This window comes from Pimephales promelas, chromosome 7 (assembly GCF_988280905.1).
Source record: "Pimephales promelas chromosome 7, fPimPro1.hap1.1, whole genome shotgun sequence".
Classification (NCBI taxonomy): domain Eukaryota; kingdom Metazoa; phylum Chordata; class Actinopteri; order Cypriniformes; family Leuciscidae; genus Pimephales; species Pimephales promelas.
In genome coordinates, this window is record NC_142775.1 from 33059369 (window position 1) to 33083617 (window position 24249).

General features: G+C 36.7%; 1 protein-coding gene across 10 annotated transcripts in view; it reads right to left on the bottom strand.

Annotated features, from left to right (window-relative positions):
* Positions 1-1558: 1558 nt before the first annotated feature.
* Positions 1559-24249, bottom strand: part of dgkh (diacylglycerol kinase, eta) — an 87263-nt gene continuing 64572 nt past the window's right edge. For 9 of the 10 annotated variants that reach the window (XM_039683603.2, XM_089133356.1, XM_039683610.2 and 6 more), the window contains 13 exons: positions 22593-22727; positions 21201-21318; positions 21008-21118; positions 20822-20918; positions 18913-19020; positions 17237-17350; positions 17012-17146; positions 16055-16321; positions 15060-15152; positions 14595-14714; positions 13088-13193; positions 11629-11759; positions 1559-7520 (listed from right to left, as the gene is read on the bottom strand). In XM_039683603.2, the coding sequence (XP_039539537.2) occupies positions 7434-7520; positions 11629-11759; positions 13088-13193; positions 14595-14714; positions 15060-15152; positions 16055-16321; positions 17012-17146; positions 17237-17350; positions 18913-19020; positions 20822-20918; positions 21008-21118; positions 21201-21318; positions 22593-22727 (1622 nt within the window). In that variant the 3' untranslated portion in view covers positions 1559-7433. The remainder of the gene's footprint in view (positions 7521-11628; positions 11760-13087; positions 13194-14594; positions 14715-15059; positions 15153-16054; positions 16322-17011; positions 17147-17236; positions 17351-18912; positions 19021-20821; positions 20919-21007; positions 21119-21200; positions 21319-22592; positions 22728-24249) is intronic. The other variant, XM_089133357.1, reaches the window with a different exon arrangement.

The following is a 24249-nucleotide window of genomic DNA, read 5'->3' on the forward strand; positions in this document are numbered from 1 at the left end:
AATGCAAATCCAAATTATTGTAATTTACTGGCAAATACTTATCTTGTCTTTTCACTTTATTAAGATCAGATTCTGCATGTAAAATTACAATAATAAGGTGACTTGACTTGCACTTGACTTGACCTACTACAAGACTTGACTTGACTTGACTTGACATAGCCTGTGACTTGACTTGACTTGACTTGCCCCCCAAAAAAATACTTGGGACTTACTTGAGACTTGACAGTTAAGACTTGAGACTTACTTGAGACTTGCACATGTGTGACTTGGTCCCATCTCTGGTGATACCAGTCAACTTTTGAAAGTAGCTTGCACTTCAAATAAAGATTAGATCGATTATGTTGTTACGCCACCAGATGGCGACAAATTATTTAAAAAACATTTCTCATTGAATCGTTCATTCAAAAGATTCGTTCAAAAATGCTGATTCATCTATGAAACAAGTGTATTTGTTTGAGGAATTTAATCATTCAATTCAAACCGAAGATTTTTAAAATCATTCAGATTAATTAAACATTTTAATAGCCTTAACATGAATTGTTTTATTTTGTGAAGTTGTTTGTTCAAAATAGCGATCTCTATTTTTATTTTCAAAATATCCAGAATTGTGTAGCTCTAATACATAGCTTGTGTATGTAAAAAAGTGAACTATTAAAAAGTGAACTGACTTTAAAGGCATAGTTCACCCAACAAAATGAAACTGTTTCCATTGTTTACTCAGCCTCAAGTTATTTCAAGCCAAATTATATTGAAAAAATATACAAATATTCTATGAAATCTCTTCTTTGGGGTTCAGCAGAAGAAAGAAATTCATACTGGTTTGAAACGACTTGAGGGTGAGTAAACCATGACTGATTTTTCATTTTGGGTGAACTATCCCTTTATTTATCAACCTTATGGCTTCTACAGAAGCATATTTCATCACTTAATAACACTTGGTAGATGTTTTAAACTTAATATCAGTTTGTCTATTGAGAAAAATAACGTTTTTTTTTTACTTTCTGAACCTGATTGTTACATTCCTCACATTCATTTTACCACCAGATGAATCATCAGTGTAATCTGAAACTGAATTAGTATTTAAATTAAATGTTCTTCAGTTGAAGTGTCTGTAGTATGGATCAGAGATATATCAGAGAACAGATATATCAGAAGTAATTATATAGCCAGTTGAGCATCTCTTCATAAGGACCACTAGTTCAATGCTTCCAAAAGTGTGGGTCCCCTGGTGGGCTGCAGAGGTATTGCAGAAGGGTCGTGGCCTAGGCTAAATCAAAAATATTAAATTAAGATAATTAAAATATTGTCTGTTTACATGCGTGCACACAGTTTATGAGTGTGGTTAATGTATTCAAGAGCACTTGAAATGTATGAAATTTTTATAATAACGTCAAACACCCAATCAAAATCTTTCCCGTAATGCCGTAGCAGTATTGAAAAATAATAGATCCATATAATTCCATTGTGTTAATCAGTTTTGTTAATGCACATTCATATTTCATTCAATGTACACATACAAATTCAAGAGAATAAATCAAACCTTCACGACAAAGCACTGTACTGTGTAAGCATTCAGTTTTATTGAAGAAGGAAGATATCAACTGGCAGCATCTCACCACCTCAAAATGTACATCGAAATCGAAACACTTATTTAATCAGGATACAAAAATACACATCTCAGTGACCTCCATATTGTAATAAATAGTTAACCATGCATCTACGATAAAAAGGCACAGAAAACAGTCACTTAGTAGTCATAAAAATTACCTACTACTTACCAAAATCATCCAGATATCAATATCAATACAAGTGACTACCGTAACATTATATCCCAATAGTGAAAACACATACACATCAGTTGTTTAACCTTAATAAATATGCAAGTATTGTAAATATACCTATACATGTAGTCTTAAAAATGAAACTGTGCCATTGTAAACACAATGTAAACAAATGAAACTCACATCGCACTTCTCTTAAATGGATATAAATTATGTCAAAGATATGTGACCTTGCTCTACAAGTTCCTCAAAATGAATTTGTTTTTGAAAAACCAGGCAGTTTACAGCTTTTTACGTTCGCCATCGTCGATGAGCCGAAACCCACCGCCACTTTTAGTCCAATGAAAAACAGTCATGTGGTGGCTTGAGAACTGAGGTTCATGTGATCGTGTGCACATGTATTCAGTGTGTGGCATGAGAGGAAGACTGCACTTGAGTGTTTTAAGTCTGTCGTGAGCAAAATGAACTATACAGAGGCACCATAGACAAGGTCAAATCTGCTACAGCTGTCAAACAGAGATCGTGGAAGGCCAATTAAATAGGGCGCTTCATAGTGTGAGCATCAAGTCTTCTCAAAATCATCTTGTGTCTTTGGTAATGATTCTAGCTAGTTGGGGAAATTACCTTTAGCAATGCGGTCATATTTGAAAATCATATCACTACATTCATTGGTGTTTCGGAATGCATGGAGATACGAGCACGTACGTTTTGATATTATGTCATATAACCACAAACAGAACTGTTGCTTTAAATGCACCATTTGATTGTCGGATATGATCACAGCATGACGGGGTGTTTTTCTGTTCCCAGTGAATAGGTAACTTTTTCTGCACTGATTTTGGAGAATAATGTCCGTGGGATGAATTTAAACCTGGTAAATTGTGAGTAATGCACACTTAGTGGTAGTTGAAAGCAATAAATTGGGCAAAATACATAAAAAAAATATAAATTAAAAAATTTTAAGAGAGGGAATGGGGAAGTGTAAAAGTTGAAAACCTGCTGATGGATTAAACAGCCACCCAATAACTAAAACCTCAGTAAGTGCTCACTTCTGAGAAAAGACGGGAAGTGAGATACAATAAGTTTCCAATTATACCGCAACTTTGATTGTGGAAAAAAGCAGGCTTTAGTCTGTTGTGCCTTTATTATGGACGCCAGTGGTTCTCAACTACAACACATACGAATGCATTTAATGGTCAGTTTACATCAGATGTCTTTAAGTACTATGTACTTACAAAAAAAATGTTGGGTACAATGTGCTTATTATGGAAGCTTGTTTCCGCCACAGAATGAAAAATAAAAAAGGTAATTGCGATCTCACAATTCAGACTTTTTTTCTCACAATTGCGAGTTTACATCTCGCATTCTGACTTTATTTCTCAGAATTGCGAGACGTTAAGTCAGAATTGCGAGATATAAAGTCAGAATTGCGTGATATAAAGTCACAATTGCGAGATATAAAGTTAGAATTGCGAGATATAAAGTCAGAATTGCGTGATATAAAGTCGCAATTGCGAGATATAGTCACAATTGCGTGAAATAAAGTCAGAATTGCGTGATATAGTCACAATTGCGAGATATAAAGTCACAATTGCGAGATATAAAGTGAGAATTGCGTAATATAAAGTCGCAATTGCGTGTTATAAAGTCAGAATTGCGAGATATAAAGGCAGAATCGCTAGATATAAATTCGCAGTTGCGTTTTATAAAGTCAGAATTACGAGATATAAAGTAAGAATCGCTAGATATAAATTCGCAGTTGCGTTTTATAAAGTCAGAATTACGAGATATAAAGTAAGAATTACTAGATATAAAGTCGCAGTTGCGTGTTATAAAGTCAGAAATGCATGATATAAAGTCAGAATTGTGAGATTTAAACTATTGTGAGGGGGGAAAAAGGTTAGTCTTTTCTTTCCCCCCCTTAGAAGTCGCAATTGCGAGTTTATATCTCACAATTCTGAGAAAAGATGTCAGAATTTCGACATGTAAGCTCGCAATTATGTGTTATAAAGTCAGAATTGTGAGATATAAACTCGCAATTGTAAGAAAAACAGTCAGAATTGTGAGATAAAAAGTCGCGACTTTATATCACGCAATTCTGACTTTATAACACGCAATTGCGACTTTATATCTCGCAATTGCTGCTTTATTTCTCACAATTCTGACTTCATATCTCGCAATTGTGAGATTAAAAGTCGCAATTATTTTTTTCGTTTTTTTTTTTTTATTTAGTGGCAGAAACAAGCTTATGGGCTATATGCATGCATAAGTTCCACATTTGACGCAAGGATGCTCGTCCATTTCTGGTTGTGGAGATTAAAGCGGAGGAAAACCGAGGAAAACGGGATTATGGCAGAGTCTTCAAAATTTACTGTACTCCCGTCCTTGAAACGAAACGTACATACGTTTAGATGAAATTTTAAATATAGTTATGTTTATTTAATGTAATTTTAAAAAGAAGCATAAACACATGCAACGAGGGGTGTCTGTTTTATCTGTTTTTGTGACTAACGTTTCTTTAGTATAACCATGGAGTATAAAAATTCAATATAAATTCTCGGTATTGCATTGGAGTCTACGATCGGTGGAAGTTATCGAACATCCTTACACCTTCACCGGAAATACCGCCGTGCATAGAGCCCATTGAGTTAAGGTGGGTTAAATGGATAGTTCACCCAAAAATATCTCAACATTTTGTCATCATTTACTCTCGTGTTGTTCCAAACCTGTATGAGTTTCATTCTCTTTGAACACAGAATAAGATACTTGAAAAAAAATTGGTAACCAGAAACTTGAAGGTAGCCATTGGCTTTCATTGTATTTTTTTTTTCCCTTCTATGGAAGTCAATGGGTGCCATCAACAACATTTTTTAAAATATATTTTGTGTTCAGTAGAAGAAAGAAACTCAGGTTTGGAACAACATAAGGGTGAGTAAATGACGACGTAATTTGCATTTTTAGGCACTTTTAGTGCAACGGTGTAATTATACAAAAAATAACTACAGCTGTAATCACATGCAGGTATTTTTTAAACATAAGCATAATGTAAAATCATTTATGTACACAATAAGTGCTTTATATCAAAGGATTAATTGAAATGTTAGTACATAGTAGTTGAAAACACTTAATATAAATAAGGTGGGTACCCTGGGTTTACACCACCCAAAGGACAACCCTGATGGGAACCAGCTAACTATATAATCGTGTAAAGTTAGGACAAATATAGAAATAGGCTCATCAACTGTTAAAAGCGAAGACACAATGTTTTCCTCATCTTTAATTTTGCGCGTCCATTATCAAACTTTATGGTATTAAGTTCGTTTTTCGTTTGGCAAGAGCTAGACATATTACGCAGCTGCCAATATGGACAAGGCCAAACAACATTAAATACGGGTTCACTTACAACAAGAATAAACATGGTTTGTGCCGACCACAATGTGTTTTGTGTGGTGAATTATTGGCTGCCGAGAGCATAAAACTCAACTGACATTTAGAAACCAAACACACAAGCTAGAAAAAGTGTAAAAATCACTTCTACTGTTTGTGCATTTACAATATTATCTATATTGTATGCAGTTTTTGATCATATTAATGACTTTTAAGAACAGTTTTTGGGTTATTTGTGTCCAATAAACTATTGAGCTCTACGTTTGGCGCCATGTTGAATGTTGAGAACCAGTAATGTAATCAATTATTGATTAATGAATGCTGTCATGAATCGAGTCTCATTTTTTAGTCCTATCGTTTGATATGATGACTAAACTCTCACTGAACTTTTTAAATGTGTATTTTTCTTTTCAAAAACATCCTGCTCGGTTTTGGCCGACAGACCAAACCCAGTCCTCCTGGCCTGTGCTCGTTCTCCACATTTGTTTGAATTCTCACTTCAGGTAAATTGTGGGTAGAATTGCATTTCTTGCTAGGGAACACCACATCTTTTTCCGACGCTCTTTCTCTCTGTATGTATACAGTATCAACTACTACTTTGAAGTTATCGAACACCCTCTAGAGAAACATTATAATATAATATAAACTAAATTCCACTGTTATGAGTCCCATGTGCACTGCTGGTTGGGAAAGCTACGTGTAGCTCAAAGCTCAAAATTTTCCATTTAACGAAACAAAAAATAGAGGCACAACAGTTTTATAGCCGGTTTGAGGAAACATCCAGCCGCCTAGCAAATTATCTTGGAAGCATGGATAGACAGGATCAGCAATTTGCTAAATGGAAGATTTATGAATTTTTGGAGAGAACCTGGCATAATTTGTCTGACCCTAAATCCACCTTAATCCAAAACCAAAAAAAAAAAAGAGTGTGTGAAGTTTATCTTTTTAGTTTGCCATGGAAAAACCTCACATAATAAAGCTTAATAGAGAAGAAATGTATCAAAATAAAACAATATTGCACCTTCCATAGAGTACAACAGCACTTAACGTGTAAAAGGCGATTACTTAACGTCATAATTCACAAAGGTGTTATGGTGCTCTATACACAAATAAATGTGCCATCTGATAATATGATGTAAGCGCTCTATTATACAAAGGCTTTACTTTAAGACTTTTTAAACGTATATACACTGCATATATTAACAAACATCTCTTATACCCTGTAATGCCACCAACCAAATGTAGATGATCCTATAGAAGTTGCACTGGGTTCCTGAACTCAGCAAATATCAACTATGTAATGTTGCAGGTCAACTGCAAAAAAAGTTTCTTATTCAAAACAATAGAAGTCCTATTTCAACTAATGTATAATTACACGGTTTAAGCCACAAACAGATGTCGTGTGGATATTTTCGAAGTTGAATATTTTACGTTTCGGGGGACATTCACTTTGGTACATGATTCACCGCGATGTCGACTTACCTAACGTCCTACTGTAAAGTTAAAACATTTCTTACCAATAAATATGGCACATGACACTGCTTTTGACACAAGGTTTCCATGCAGACAGTTAAATAGAAACAAATCAGCAGTCTACTTGGACCAAAAGGGATGCTTCAGTAGTAACAAATGGCATTATACTAAATCCATATAAAACTTGTTCAAGTGTTAGTTTGTACAATAAAAAAAACAAGACGCAGATCATGCAGTAAAATAGCTATCCAAATATATAGCAAGCATACCATGCATCAGTATGTCACTGTCGAAGGAAACCCCTTTTGACCTTTCTTGGACTGGACCGCATCACTACGATGATTGCCGTTTGATTGCGATACTCCGTCAGTCTTTTTCCCGTCTCCTTAAAATGTAAACAGTGCTGTCAAAAGCAGAATATTGCTGACACATCACATCGCCCTCCTTTTGTTGAAAACCATCTACCGCAAGGCAAAGAGCCAGTGAGTTTGGAAGTCCTGTACTGCTACTTGATTTGGATCTTTTAAAGAGGCCAGAGGTCGCGTGCACGATGAGAATTGCATACCTGATTGTGCCGTTGATGCAATAATTGAGGAATGGCTTTTCTATGGGTCTAACACAAGTCTCGGACACAATCCTTGTCGATTTGGCACCAGCACTTGCTTCTAAAACAAACATTCCTAGCTTTTCTAAAAGCTATTCCTACATGAAATCGACGACAGCAAAGCGTCCCCCGCACCGGAGCTCCGCTTCAACTCCTCTTCGCTCCCGAACGGAACGTGTGCCGACGTCTCACAGGTCCACCATCGAACTCTTGGCCAAGTCCTTAGTTCCCTGGAGAATTCTCTTCATATGACCCACCTTCGAGATCCCCAGATCCTGGTGGAATCAGACAAACAGAAGTGCGCTCAGAATGAATGCACTATATATTGCACGTAGAAGATGGAGGACACACGAATTGTTTTGTTCTGATTTTCTACAAACAATACATTTTTGATACTTTCAATCACTTTTGGATTCTTTGTTTTAATGAATACATCATAAACCAACTGCAGCTTAACCCAAGTTTAATCCACGTTCATTTGTCAATTTCAGAGTCTAGCACATGCTCAAAGAAATTCAAATTGGGGTAAGTACTTAAAGACATTGGGGTATTTTACAGTGTTCTTGTTACACATCTTATAGTAATGATAGCAATTTGTGCATAATTACAAGCAACTAACCCTACCCTAAACTAAACTATTCCCTAATGTAAGTACATGTTAATTCATATTTCCACTTGTTTGTGTATCAATCTACACTGTAAAAGGGAAAACTTAAACAAAGTGTAAGCAAATTTGGCTTAGGTTCAAAAGTCAAATATATTTAAATATTTATATTAGATTTTAAAACAAATATGAATATTATTAGCATATTAACTGTAATAAAGTAACAATGATAATTTAAAAACAAAAATAAATCAATACTCACATTTCTTAAAGGGTACAATTTTCAACCAGCTTAGTTTTGTTGCAATGTAGTATTAAATGAACAATGTTTTCTGTTTATTGTCAGACGGATGATGTAAAACACTTTATTTGGGGCCTTTTGGTGGACTTTTGACAGCTTCAGGGTTTCTATGAAAACTAAAGATTCTTCCACATTGTTGTATGTATCCCCGTTTACAGGCGAATCCAGTGCATTATGGGAGTTGAAGTTTCTCTACCTTTTTGATAAATGGAACGTCACAGCCCCCTTTTCACTAGTCACATCGATCTACTGCATACATATTCAGCCAAATTTGAATAAAATCCCATCTTGCCAGTGGTGAATTACCCCTTTAAGTAGGAATATTTACATTTCATTCAAACTATGTGATTATATGTGGAGTCTTGCAAGTGTGTTTTGCAGTATTAGCAATAAACTTAATTAGTTAACTGATTGTCAAATTAAAATGTTTATAAATTCCTTACTCGAGTGTATAACCAAAGTATAAAAATCATCTGAGAACTAGGTTTGAGATAAAACCACAGGAAGGTGACATCTAGTGGAAGTTAGGCTAATCTAAATAAGGCATTACACAGATGTATTGTGTAAGAGTCTCCATGTATTTCATCATATATATATATATATATAGTAACTATAATATACCGGCATTATATCGGTCATCATCTACTCTGGTCTCTAAGATTTGTCAGCACTGGTCATTATGTCACCAATATTGATTGTTTGGTTAACCTTGGGTTAAAACAATGCAGCAGATCTAATGACACAGCAAATGCATCATTATCCCACAACACCACTGAATTTTAGCTTGACTGGTTAACAGTTGAAACACTCGGATCTATTTCTGTCCTAATATATATATATATATTTTAATCTGTTTGAGGACATCCCTTAAGACAGAATGAGGTTAAACCAGAAAAATGGCAGGGACATTTGAAATGGGAGGACATAACAGAGGAGTAAAAATGGCACAGTCCAAGGTTCACTAGTGCTTGTGAAACGTGTGACCAGAAAACCTTACACATAGACATTCAGCACTACGCAAACACTCAGCTGCTCTTATGATCCCCATTGTGTAATTCGTCAACATTGGGAGGTGTGATTCACAAGGATTTATAATACATTTATTGAATGCATTATTTATTTCTTCTTACTCTACAAATGTACATGAAAGCATCACTGAGTGTCTGGTGAGGATGTTTATTGTGCTCTATCACTCTGTTAAATTGTATAATAAATTAGACCATTCAGTTGATAATCCTAGACAATTGTATTATTTAAAATAGCTCCACAACCAAATAAATGCTGCAAATAAAGCCCTGTTTACATCTCATAAGTGAACAGCACTAAATACAGGTGTGCATGGAGTCTGGTTTGGGGTTTGATCACTCAAACTTCATGCGGAGGTAGTCAGAAAAGCCCGTGACAACATTGCATTTGTAGTGTTAACACTTTATATTACATTACAATGCAGTGGTTCTTAGCTGGTTTTACTGGTGTTTTTCCCTCCTTTTAAAAAAAGTTGATATTTTCCCATTCTATGTACGTTTTTTTATTAGCATTTCATGGTTAACTTAAGGGGGTGTTCACACGACACCATCTTCAACTAAAAACCTTTAATTGGGTTTGGCCATTAATTTACCTGATAATAGCATTTTGGTGGCGTGAAACTGCAAACTTTTGAAGTAAACTTCATTAACATTGAAGTTAATGACTATTTCTTTTTATATTTTTGACTAAGTTGATGCTGTAGTGATTTTTTTGGTTATATTACACTTTGCAGATGGTCCGTTCGGACTTGTCTCTCAGCCGCCTGCTCATAGAGATCCATTTAGCCTATAGTCTATTTATAAAGCTCGTTTTGAGGAGAATTGGGTTGTAGCTCGTTGTCTACATAGATTCTTAAATTCTTAAAACAAAAACGACGTTGTTAAAAAACATTTAGCTCAAGAATATTGATCCGGGAAGTTCGAATAGCCTAGGTGAATATATTGGCAACTTCACTGATCTCCTTGAGTTAAGCACTGACCGCATTTCTTTATATTTGAGTCCAGGTTCAAACACTATGAAACGCTCCATTAATGTGCGGAGCTCTGAAACACTGCCAGCGGGACATTAAACATGAAGTGTCTGTCCGCGCTCCCAACAGGTTTTGTGTGGAAACGCAAATATCTTTGCGTGGGAATGCAAATATCTTTACGAGGGAATGCAAAAGCTTCTCGGGGAACACAATTTTTTTTTTTAAAGAAATTCAGCAACAATACACAAAATTGGCAGTAAAGGCATTTATATTGTTACAAAAGATATTTTTAATATGCTGGGTTTTTTTTTTTTACTTTATATTCATCAAAGAATCCCCCCCCCCCAAAAAAAAAAAACCCTGCATCATAGTTTACACAAGAATATATAAGACAATATAATGGTGACAATCAAGTTTTTAATGTTGTTCATGTAATGTTTTTTAATATGCTTTAAAAGTAACCATGTGCAAATTCATTAGTCAACACTATGCTAAATATTTTCTCTTTAAAACTGCAGTGAACCAAAGACGGTGCATTATGTGCAAAAACACAGTTTGAAATTGTTGGCGTTTCTGACGTCACAAACAACCTTGTAAGTAACCAATCACATCAACGTGTCGGCGGGCGGTTACTGCTGCAAAGCTGTGGAGTATCAAGAGAAGCCAGGTTATCCCGGTAAATTTTTCTGTTGATAGGAAAAATCGGGAGCATTTAACTATATAGCGGGTAAATTATGTATACGATGTATATTTCGATGTTACGATAAACTATATGCTATACGTTTCTGGTTGAAACATATAAGACTGAATTAAACCAGTATTTCCACTTACATTGTGCAGCGTTTACTACAGTAAAGTTGAGCGAGTGGATCAACTATTTTGAGTTTGTGTGATTATAATATTATTGCTTTTGCTGTATTTTTGATGTTGCATTGGTCAACAAAATAATACACTTATTTCATTATTATTAATATCTTACCAACCCCAAACCCCAAACCTGTAAACAAAAGTGCAGTCAAGAAATCAAAAGATATTCCTCTTACGATCACATCACCCGATATGGATGTTCATACCAGATGTAAACAGGGCCTGATTTGCTTGAAATTGTCACCAAAATCAAATCACACACACACACACACAAACGTATTCACTGTACTCATGAGCTACACAAACAGAGGCATGTCGATGTGGAGCTGTCTATCCGCCGCGCTGGCGTCTTCCGAGCCTAGCCGACTTAAAATAACCCAACGTGTGCGTCAAGGTGGCTACTCATTAAGTAATTTGAGATCCGAATGACACTTGCACAGAGGAAGCCAAGCAGAGCAGTGCAGCACAAAATAGCAAACAGGGTGACAGGTAAAGATGACAGAAAGAGAGAGAGAGAGATAGAGAGAGAGACAAAGAGCGAGATGGACAGAGAAAAGAATGTTTTGGGTTGTTCTGAGGGACATGGTGAGGCACAGAAAGGGGTTGTGTGTATACCTTGAGGTCTCTCCTCTCCAGGTGCAGGAGCTCGGAGCCGCGGATGTCGTGGCGGATGAAGATGTCTTTGTACTCCCCCAAGCTGAGCTGCTCCAGCCAGGCGGCAACCTCCTCAGTGCCCCACCTCTGAACTACACAAGTACAGAGCGAGAAGCTTCCCTTCAGTGTCCAACCCCCGTACACTCGCAAGAACACAGGCAAACAGGGTCAGGCCGAGAGGAGGAACAAGTCAAAAAAGCACCACAAAAGGAAAAGGGGACCAAAAAATACACTCAGGAAAGAGGAAAGAGAAGACACAGAGAGAAGTGGCGGCGGCAGCTGGCAAAGAGAGGGTTAAACAGGTTCGGTTTGGTCACTGGCACACCCAGAGGCGTTTCTGGCATGCAGGTTATCACAGTGGCACGTCCACCATTATCCCATTAAGAGCAGACACAGAGACAGGAGAGACGGAGGCAGGAGGAAGAGGGAATGGGAGGCTGAAGCCTGTGCGACCTAACGCTCCTAAAGTCCGTCCAAAAACACCAAAATGCAACGCGCTCTGTTGTCGTGTTCAATCCCCATAACAGACATGCACGTCAAATCCAGGGCGAAACTACTTTCGGATTAAGAGTGTGGTAGCTTAAAGAGGTCGAAAAACTATTTTGACTCCCTCGCGATGCTTTTTTGGAGAGTATGTACAAAGTATGTACTATGCTCAGATATCAGATTTCAGGGAAGATTAAAGGTGGTGCGTGTAATTTAGATTTGACCTTCTTATGAATTGACACATTGCTTTGTTTGTTTGAGCATAAAAAAAGTGTCAACTTCTGCCTCAACCAATGGCAAACGTATACCTCAGGACTCTGATGTCTGGGACACTTATAACAATCATTATATGTGCAATACCATTCAGTGCTATTATTAGTGCCAGAAATTACACACTTCACCTTTAAGCATGTGTAGCACGTGTGCAATATGTCGTGTTTGGGTTTGGATGAGCGGTTTCTATTGTTCCCCTTCTGTGCGGTACACCTTGGTTTGTGCCTGCTGCTCATGTGTAGACACATGGACTGTTTCTGACTCACAGGACAACACCATGACCAGAGGAGTGCAGGGGTGCTCATGGATGGTTGGGTTGGACTGAGGACCACTGGACATGAACAGAGAGTCCTCTCAGAAGAGGATTACATGCTTTATGGGGCTCTATATAATCACACAGGCTGTGTGTCTCTGCCTCCATGGGCTTCAGAGATCTGACATCACTTCCTGAAACAGTTCCCTATATTGTCAGAAATCATGAACAATACAAACAAACGAGTTCTGCTTTTGCATCTTTCCTAAATAAATGTAACACTTAAACAATTTTACATGACTATGAATGAAAAAAAGCATGAGGTATCCATGATTGTAGTAGCCGTCTCATGTGAGGAGATTCAAGTAAATGTGGACACACATACACACACACACAACACACTCTTACCTGACGGTGGATTGGACTTCTTGGGGAGTTTCTCTTTCTTGAACTTTGGCACTATGCGAAACATGCCACTCCGACTGTTTCTTTTTCCGTACTCGAGGGAGGGATCCTGCCTCACACAAAATGACAGTCAGTCTCATATTCAAAGGAACTGCAAAACACCCATATCTGTTAATAAATGTGCTAGTCTTAATGCACAGATATGATCTTTTGACCATGTATGATTTTTTTGTCCTGCCTGTTTGCATTTATTGTAGACACGACTGTATCTGCGTTTACATTAAAAAATTATCTTTATGCAACATGTTTAATCCTCAAGGCCTTGAATGGCCATACTAAATATATATACTGTATACTGTATATATATATATATATATATATAAAAATCATGTCAGGTGGCCATGATTATTTGCCAGCATGGATAAGTTAAAAACAGTCATGGATGTTTGCAGCCCAATATCTGACTGAAAGGATATAGACCGGGAACAAATGGTCATTTTTAATTTGTTATTTTATCTACAGCTCGTTAGATCTAGAATTCTGAAGTGAAATAAAGTAGCATGGTAAGACAGAGATCGTGTGAGTCTGTATGTAATAGTGAAGCTTGTTAATTTAATTACAAAAACCGTGAAGCTATCTCACCATTCCTGAGAAATACAATATAGCTTTCAATAACAAAGCTGTTTTAATTATACAATTCACGGGGCAGAGGTTGACAATCAGTTTCTATGCTTCTGATTGTTTGTGCAATTTCTTAGCTATACTGAATATTAAAGGGGTCATGAACTGGCTTTTAAAATTTTATTATATTGTTGTCTGAGGTCATCTTATGACATTCGCTTGGTTTTTGCATTCAAAAACATCAAAATGAATAAGTAATAGGCTATTTTGTACCCAAGTTGTGAGCCTTCCTGAAAAACGGTGGGTTTTTATGGGCGTGTCGCACTGAAGACTTGGAAATAAACGCCCACTGCTGTGAGTGGATAACAGTTTTGCATATTATAATGAGTTTAACTCACCCATCGGTGTACTGTATGTGGGGTCGTTTTCAGAGGCTGGTGTCAAGAAAAGCTTTTATTGGACTAACAAGGACGTTTTCAGTTCTGAAACTTACAGGATATTCTTATAATATGATGACCTCTTAGATGTCAAAAGCTCAAGGAAAATTTGATTTCTCAGTTCATCACCCCTTTAAGTTTCCACCATAACAAAACAAAAAGCTGTGAGTTTTAGTGGAAGCACATACAGACACTTTTGCTTCATAATCTGACATTAAAAAGCTATCTTTGTTGTGACTTGGTGGCCAAGGGGAATCTGATATGGGTGTTTAGTTACAGGTGTCCAGATATATCTGATTTAAAACCACATTTGGAAGTGGTTAAATGATTCACATTTTTGTAAACTATCCCTAGCTGACTAATTTGGTTCCTCTATACAGGTCTGTATCTAGGCACACTTTAAGGGATTTACTCTCAGTTACAGCATGACATTTTTTGCCGGATGTGCTCACCTCCTCGTCGTTGGGCTGTAAGATGTGGTATAGCCATGGGATCTCGGCCAGCTTGCCCAGTTCAAGCTCGACGCTCTGCAGGGCATTAGACAGCAGCTCTTCATGTGGAGGGTCCAGTTGCTACAGATATAAACTCACAGTCAGTGCTTACATAGATCTCTATCAGAGTCCACTTCCAGTCCAGGTTTTCAATCAAATGCAGCTGTCATTCTGGTGAGGGAATATGTTATTGCTTAGCATTTGAAAGTTGCAATTTCATACCTTTATATAAGATAAATGAAATAAAATTGTGCAAAAATTCTCTAAAAATAGATATCTATAATATTTGCTCTGCATCACAGTGTGGATTATTCTTTTCTATGGGGACCAGCTTTTGCACATGTATGCCTTGGAAAAGGGGAAGGAGAATGAGTTTTACATTGCATTACAAACACTGAATCCAGATCATGTTCACCGTCAACTCACCAATGGCACTCGTCCTACTAGCAGGGACTCAGTCTCATTGTGCAGAGCCTTCACGGTGCTCGCCACCTCAATGGCAGTGTTTCTTGTCAGGCTCTGAGGAGGACAGACGGCATGACGGATCAAACATGAGAATATACCCATCAATACGAGACTTGTATAAACTGTGAGGAACATAAAAGTTGGGTTCCTAATGTAAAAATACCATTCATTTATTAAAAAGGAAAAAATATATATATTTTTAATAATAATACATAAAGATTTTCATAAAAAACTACCATGAGCTCTGAGACTGGGATTCGATTGTATGTGCTTAAAAAAATGTATAATAGTGTAAAACTACAAACACTAGTAGAGAAACACCACCGATCCACCAATCAGAGAATAGTGTCTTATGTTCAAAGATGCATTCGATCAAATATACAATAAAAACATTAATACTCCAGTCTTCAATGTCACATTATCATTCTAATATGCTGATTTGATTCTCAAGAAACATTTCTTCTTATTATCAATGTGTTGGTTAACATTCTTTGATTCACTTTAACGAATAGAGTTCAGAAGAACAGCATTTTTTTAAAATAGAAATCTTTTGAAACATTATAAATGTATTTACTCTCACTCTTTATCAATTGAATGCATTCTTGCTGATTAAAAGTATTATTATCTTATTGACCCTAAACTTTTGAACGAAAGTGTATATTGCATGCCTAAAATTTATGATTATACATTTATATTGTAACTGGATTTAGATTCATCAAATGCTAAATCCTAAATTTAGATTTAGGAGCTGGCTCATTTTATTCATGGGTTATAGTTGCACAAAATGAAAGACTATTATCACAAAACAATGTACAGTGCCTATGAACTCTTTCACACCAAACCCAAAATATAATACTATGGGGAGCTGTCATTGTTTTATATGGAGAGAAAGTAGATTTTTGATCAGTGGCAGTGTGTGTGTGTGAACAGTCCTTCAGTGCTGGGGCATGGCTCACCTCGGGGAACTTGGGGTGTGTTTTGTTGATGGCGTGTGAAGAGGCGTTGACGGCGTGGGCCAGCTCCTGCTCGAGGAGTTGGTAGTTTTTGGCAGCCTCACAGATCCTGGTGATGAGATCCTCTGCGGCTCGAGCGCACATCTGGATGAGCGCGGCCTCCTCCTCGGTGGCCAGATCCACAGAATGCTGAGGGTACAGGTGAGGCCTCAGCGGAGGCTTGTCGTATTTCAGTTTATCCTCCCAAGACTTCAATGTGTTTTCAAATGCCTTTATTAAAAACAAATACAGAAGTCATTTAAAGGACAGTGAGTTTTTACATCCAATGTTTAAAAGAGGATACACACAATTTCCACAAACATCCCAGACAGATCTGGACTAGTTTCCTGATCTTTGACACTACAGGCAAAACTGTTTATTCAAGCACTGGTCAATTTTGAGAGTTTGGGCTATTTTGCTTTCGGTAACATTTCTTATTTCAGAGTAGACTAATGATTTAAATTACAATACACATTTTTAGAGGCTGTTTTCTCAAAATTAGTTTTTTTTTCTCCTGCATTGAGCTAGAAATCTACACTTCAGTAGTGCTTACACAAACTAAATATGACAGTTTTATCATGTTTACAGTCTTGTGGAAAGTTACTGTACTTTTAAAAGTAACGCATTACGATATTGCGCTACTCCCTAAAAAAGTAACTAATTGTTTTACTTAGTTACTCTTTAAAGAAAGTAATTTTTCACGTTACTTTTGCGTCACTTTCTCTCTGCTTGTTTGTTAATAACAAAAACAAAAACAAACAGTGGTTAACATCAAAAAAAAAATAAAAAAAAACAAAAAAAAATCACACCGACCCCAAACGTCTGAACGTTAATGTTAATGATGCCATTTTGAATGAATTATTCCTTTAAATGTTTCCTTCCACTGTTCTATAGCAATATTGTTTCTCAAGAAACACTCACCCGGTCTCTAGTCAGCATCTGGGCCCGGTTCTTGTGCTGAATCTTGATGACTCCAGGAGGTTGAATCCAGGCCTCTCCATCCACCTGGACAGGCACTCCTTCATCTCCCAGGATGGTGATCTTCACCGTGCGACACTGACAGGGTTGAGGTGAGTTACACTTCTCTATCACCATTATTGACATATTCTACTACAGATCTGTCATTTGTGTGTGAGTTGTGCTTACCTGTGCAATACGGTGATGCTGCAGTTTGATCACCCTTGAGACCGCCATCTGCATACTACCGAACACAGCGACCACTTCCAAAATTTTATCATCAAATGAAGGGGCACAAAATATCTGCATGAATAGAAAAAAAAAAAAAAAAAAAATATATGAACATAGCTTACTACCACTAGGGGGCTCCATACAGGCTCACACTCAAGATTCACATCTCCTAAAAAGTTAACAAACCTATAAAGCCTACTATATCATATTTGATATGCATTTCTGAGGCTTGTAAAGTCTAAACGATCAACATAATTAAGAAAAATCTACTACATGCCTTCTGTCCTCTGATTGAAAGTTCATAGAATCTTGGCAAGTAAAAGGCCTTTTAGTATAATTGTATAGGTTGTGATAGAAGTGTCTATAAAATCAGTAAAGATTTCACTACATATAAAGTAAACATAAGAATAACGTATCGTTATTAATATTTCGAGCTGAATATTTACTGGACTGTTTACTTTTGAAAATGTATGTTTAAAATGCAAGTATCAAATATGATAGAAAAGGTTTTGGAGCAATGCTTATTTTGTCCATCTATAAATCCTCATATTTTGCCCCCACAGTAAAATCTACAGAGCTTTGAACATAAAAATAGGAATTTAAGTATTAACTGAAATATAGAGTGACAACTTATATTTTTATGCATTGTATCTGGTACTCTGTTATAAAGATCTCATTGATTTACATTACAAGCTATCAGAATTTCATCTCATAGCCCAAATAAATATCAGAAACTGCACCAAAATGACACTGTGTACATTCAGTGAGTGAGATCCCACCCGCTATGGGCGGGTTGAGAACATGCGGGACAGACAAAAAATCCTCCGATGACACAAAATGACGATTTTTGGGTCATCAGAGGATTTTTTCCAGACAAAAAATACATAAATCTCTCGTCTCAGGTGAATATAAGGGTGGAAAGCACGGTAATTCGAAAATACTACATGTTTTCTACTAATACAAAGCTTAATGCTAAATCCTGAAGTATCCCTTTAAGGTTAAACAAACTGTTCAATTAAAAACAATCTGAATATAGCCATGCTTTACAGGCTTAATTACTCTTTGAAAACACTTAGTGGACTTAAGAATTATTTTTGAACTGGGTCCTCGACTATTCAGTCCAAGATTACAGATATCTAAGCACTCTTCCCTTCATTTCCATTTCATTTCATTTCATTTGTTATTTATTAAGCACTTTTACACAACTGGTTGTTAAACAAAGTGCTATACAAGAATGGAGACAAAAAACAACCATACAAAACCACACAGACATTTTCATTTTCGGTGTTTTCTGTGTCTCTTCTGTAACTAGACGCTGTAGCGCACACACCGTGTCCGGAGGTAACCTCATCCTGACCAAGGCCATGTGAGCTAAAACAAACCAGCTGCCAAGAGGACACTTGTTGCGAACAAAGACCCGTGTCACGGCGGGTTGAAAAGGTTTTGCCCAGAGCCAGCTGCACGTTAGACAACACCAGTAAACACTGGGCAAACTCATCCTCTTAATTAAACAACTTCAGAGCATTTCCTCTCAACATGGAGTCATATTTCAACTCTTAGTAACCAACTCAGAGTCAGGATGGGTTGCAGTTTGAAGAGAGAGAACCCTCATGACCTCTAGGATCATCACTTACGTCATCCTCTTTTGTGCCGCCCCAGAAGTTGGTTCCCCCGGCGTAGCTAGGGATGTTCAGCACAGCGATTCCCTGGAGGCTGGGGAGTGGGATGTACTGGCCGTCACACTGCGGAATCAAATCACACAATCATGAGGAGCACTGGACATGAAACTGGGACAAACGCAACCGTTTGACCCCAAGTGCTTCAAATTCTGCTTGAGAAGAGGCTCAGTTCCAGCAGCCGTTGTCTTTAAATTTGTACATAATCACAGTGTTGTAGTCGAGACCACCTCACTCGAGTCCGAGTCTAGACCGAGACCAGAGAGAGTCGAGTCCGAGTCAAGACCGAGTCCATAGAGAGTCGAGTCCGAGTCGAGTCCGAGACCAGAGATGGTCGAGTCCAAGTCGAGACCGAGACCAGTGAGGGTTGATTACCTAATTTACTTTTATTTACTTAGAGAAATCCTTTTTTTTTTTTTTTTTTACTGAATTTACTTAGAGTTTAAAAAATATGATCAGTTTAGGGTAAAAAGGCCACATAGTTGGTGTTAAAAGCAATTTTATTACAATTTGTCATGCGCAGTTGCGCACTAGAAAATCACCAACCACTGGGCGTGTCAATCAATTTAAAGAAATATTTTATTAACATACATTAATCATCATGAAAAATATTTTGAATTGAACACGAGTGGACTCGGGAATAATATAGATAGATAATTCCGTGTCCTAAAAAAAAAATGTTCGAGTACGACTCAATTCCGAGTCCAAATGGACACGAGTCCATTACAAGACCAAGACCATTAAAATATGGTCTCGAGACCGAGTCCGAGACGAGTCCGAGTCTCGAGTACTACAACACTGCATAATCATGTGTTGATTGTTCAACCTTAGAAAACTTTTGACCCTTTACACAAATATGGTACAAACTGGTGTCCCATTACTTTTTAAAAGCACAAATCAAGGCACACATTCTGTGTTTTTCAGAAAAAGAACAACTAGAGACGATCTGTGATTGTCAACCAGGGGTCCGGGGCTCACCAGGGGGGCTTCAGCAAACTTCTTAAGGAGGCCTCAAGAAACACATTAAACAAGAAAAAAACATGTACTAAAATGAGCTAAAACAAATACAAAACAATATATTTCTTGGTTTAATACACTACCTCAATAGCAGTTTTTTTCTTTCTTTTTCCCATTTAAATGGTCTTGAAAAACATGGATATACAGAATGAGGTGGCCTATTATTAAAATGTGATTTCTAGACCTGGAAATATACATTATTAAAATAAAATCTTTAAGTATAAATTGTGATGAAAAAATCTTTGTAAAATCCTTATCTTTAAATCATCTGCCCTTCGAATATTATTGAATACAATGTATATACATTATACATATATAAAATGCTGGGTTGTTTTAACCCAATTTTGGGTAAAATATGGACAAACCCAGCCACTGGGTTAAAATGTAATTTAAAAATGTAACCCAATGGCTGGGTTTGTCCATATTTTCAAATGGACAATTTTCAAAAAGCAGATGATTTAAAGATATAATACAGTATATAAGATGGGACAAAGCAAACATTTAAAATATTCAGTGGTCTTTTAATCAAAAAAATCCCTTCCTCACACCTCACATGCATCTATTATTATATTTCTAAGCAGATTTTTGAAGACACCGCTCTGGGCATCAACTCTGGGCATTCACAGTGATTCATCACTCCACACACAACTTTCCATATTTGGCCAAAAATGTTTTTTTTTTTTTTTTTGCATTTGCTTAAATTTTGTGAATTTTCTGACCAATAATTTGTGGTTCAGACAATTAAAAGCTTAGTGTTTAGCCATTTTGAGCTTGGCCAGGTATTTTATTTTGCTATGTCACTTTTTCAAGTCGTTTGTTATTAGTTGAAAACGCCTTTCATTCAGCTCACCTCAAGCTGAACTTTCTGCTCCAAGTTTTTATAGGTCCGCTGCAGAAGCTCTTTCGTCCCCAGAACTCCATACCACATCATGTTTTTGGTACGACTTCTGGATTGTCAGAGAAATACTAGTCAACCACTGAGTCCATGTCAATGGTCTTTTGGTAAATGCAGTACGCGAAAGAAGACTCGAACTACCTGCATTTCTCTGGGTGCTCCTCACGTTTGTTGTTGAACTCCAGTGAGATCTTTGCATCTAAGCCAATCCCAAAGTAATTATTCATCACACACTTCTCCAAATAGCCCTCTCTGTAAGAAAAATGACTCGTGTGAGATTTGCGAATACCTTTAAGATAAACTTCAACAAGAAAGAGGAGAGTGAAGCTCTTACAATGAGTCCAGGTCTGGATCGATGAAGGGAGTGGCACCAAATGGATCTATGTTGGCAAGCAGCATTTTACTGATAATGGAGCTTCCAGCGATGGAGGCAGCAAGACCAGCCCGCAGACCTTAAGACCAGCCAAAAGATGAATGGGAGATTTCAGGACACTCAAACAAGAATCAGTAAATCATAACTTAAATCATGTCTATCATTAAAAATAAGTGCTGTCATTTACGCACCCTCATGATGTTCTAACCCTTTATAACTTTATTTGGTTAGTGAAACACAAAAGAGGATTTTTGACAGAATATTGATGCTGTTCTTTTCTAGATAACAGGACAAAAACACCTCATCATAAAAATGGTCGCTATGACTTACATTGCACTATATTCCAAATGTCGGAGGTGTGTGAGGAACAGACTGAAATGTAGGTTTATTATTTGCATTATTTTCAGGAAATAAAAATTTAATTTTGGGGTGCTCCTCACAGAAAACTTTCCTTGTAAAATAATAAAGTAAACTATTAGTACTTTTAGGCCTCGTTTCACAGACAGGGCTTAGAGTAAGCCATGATTAGACCGTAGTTCAATTAGAACATTTAAGTACAGTAGCTTGTATAAACTTGCCTTAGACACACACACGCACAAATATTACGGGTGTGCATCTTGAGACAAAACAATGGCTCTAAGATATTTTAAAATATGTCAGTGCAAATTGCTTTCAGTTAAAACAGCTTAAGCCTTGTCTGTGAAACCAAGGTAAAGTGTACTTATTATGGAAATATATACTTTAAAATAATATCTTTAATTGCAAACTGAATGTATTGATTTTGAACACATTAATTTCAATTAAATGAAAATGTATTCAATTTTACATTTATTTTAAGTGCAATTAGTTAAACTTTAGGCTGCTTTTTGACCCACTTAAGTTACATATTTATTTGCAATTTTCTATTTACTACTATTGTCTTTGAAATATGGTTAAAGTGTACAGCCGAATATACTTATAATCACTTTAGTGTCATTTTTACATTTATACATTTTTACTGTAATTTAATTTACTTACATATTTGTAATTGCCCATTTGCAATGATACATTCCATGCAATTAAGCACATTTGGACTGCTTTTATGAATTTTTTCAAAAGCTTAGAAAGTCACTAATTCACTTTCCATTACACCGTATGGAAAATACACTTTCACTGTATGAAAATAGCAGCTTAGAAATTTTCACCTAACATCTCCCTTTGTGTTTAGTGGAAAAACAAAAGTCATACAGGTTTGGAAGTGCATGTGGGTGAGTAAATGATGCCAGAAATGTCATTTTGGGGTGAACTATCCCTTTAACATGGTCTCATGGTCTCAGTTTTCATGTCACATGGGGTAATGTCATGCGGTCGTACCGGGACAGATGATGCGTGTGTTGAGAACAGGCAGGTTTTCCTTGCTTGTGGTGAAGGGAGTGATGGAAAAGGAGCCGCAGGACTGTGTGCTGCGACTGATACGCCTCTCTGGAGGCGAACATGGTGACTTAGCCACTGCAGAAACACAAAAAAAAACAGTACAAAAACATGAGGTCATGTGTCAACAGATTAATTCATCATAGCAATAAAGTGTCTATTGCGCAGCAAAATCTAATGCTGTTTTGTAAACGCTAAACTTTTTCCATCATGTAAGAATAACCCGCAAATCTGGTCACTGGCTCGCAACGAGAAGTGAAAAAGCCACCGTAAAACAGATCCAGCAGATTCAGCAGAACAAAAGCCACATAAACAAACCAAAACACATCAAGGCCACTTAACAGCTAAGAGACACGAAGGAGAAACGGAGACCCCGAGGGACTGGACCAACTTTCATGCCCCGCTGGAAACATGAGCAGACTGCAGGCCTCTGTGTAAACAGGAAGAGCCACTGTCCAGCAAACAAAGATAGGTTCTTTATGGAGAGAAATATAGAGCATGGATCCTCTGGGAAACCTAGAGATATATTTACAACTATAAACACTTCTGTAAGCTGTAAGGAAATCCCAAACCTTCCAAAGGAAAAAGATTGTGTTGTTGGGCAATTGCGTAAGACAAAAGCTTGTGTTTAGAGGCATTTAGAGCACTCGGCTTTATAAAAACAACTTTTTTAACAACTTAGATGATTGGGATGATAATATATATATATATATATATATATATATATATATATATAAAAAATAAAAATAATAAAAACTTTTTTAATAACTAAGATGAACTTTTTAAGAGTAATTATTCATTTTTTTAACTAAGAGTAATGTGTTTTAATGTGTCTAAAAGCCTTTTGGGCAGTATAGAAAATAAACCAGAGTATAATAATAATAACAATAAATATATTTTTTAACAACTAAGATAAAGGTAATTATTTGTTTTTAACTTAGAGCGATGTATTTCAGTGTGTCAAAATGTGTTTTTAATATGTCTACAGGCCATTTACAAGCCTATGTCTACAAAAACATTGTTTTTTTTTAAACAGCTACATTGAATTGAAATGTACTATAATTTGTCACTAGAGGGCAGCACTAACCCTTTCAGACACAAACATTCAAATACTTCAGATCAGAAACAAGGACTGATTCACACACACCCAATTCAAACAAACTATCCATCCAAGAGAGCAAGATCAGGATTATTGGGTAATACATTTATGTTCAGAATGGAATATTAACATACTGGATACTGTGTCATGTAGTGCCTACTATGTTTCTATATGTTAGTAGGCATTATTCCATCAACGTTTCAAAAAGTAGTCACCTGATCTCATCATGTTGCATACAAGTGGTGCGTCGTTTTGAATGTGATTTTGTGCAAAAATACCCCTAACCTCAAATCAAATCAGTCTGAGAAGTTTAAAACCATGACTAATATTACTTCCAGTTTTTGTTCTCACACTATATGGAAAGTCAAGTCATGTGAATAGCATTGTGGTGTACCTAGAGCAGAGTTACTCCATTCCTGTATAATTGCCATTTTAGCAACTATAATAAATCATCTATGTATTCCAAGCAAACAGAAAATGTGCATACTGTGTGTGTACAGT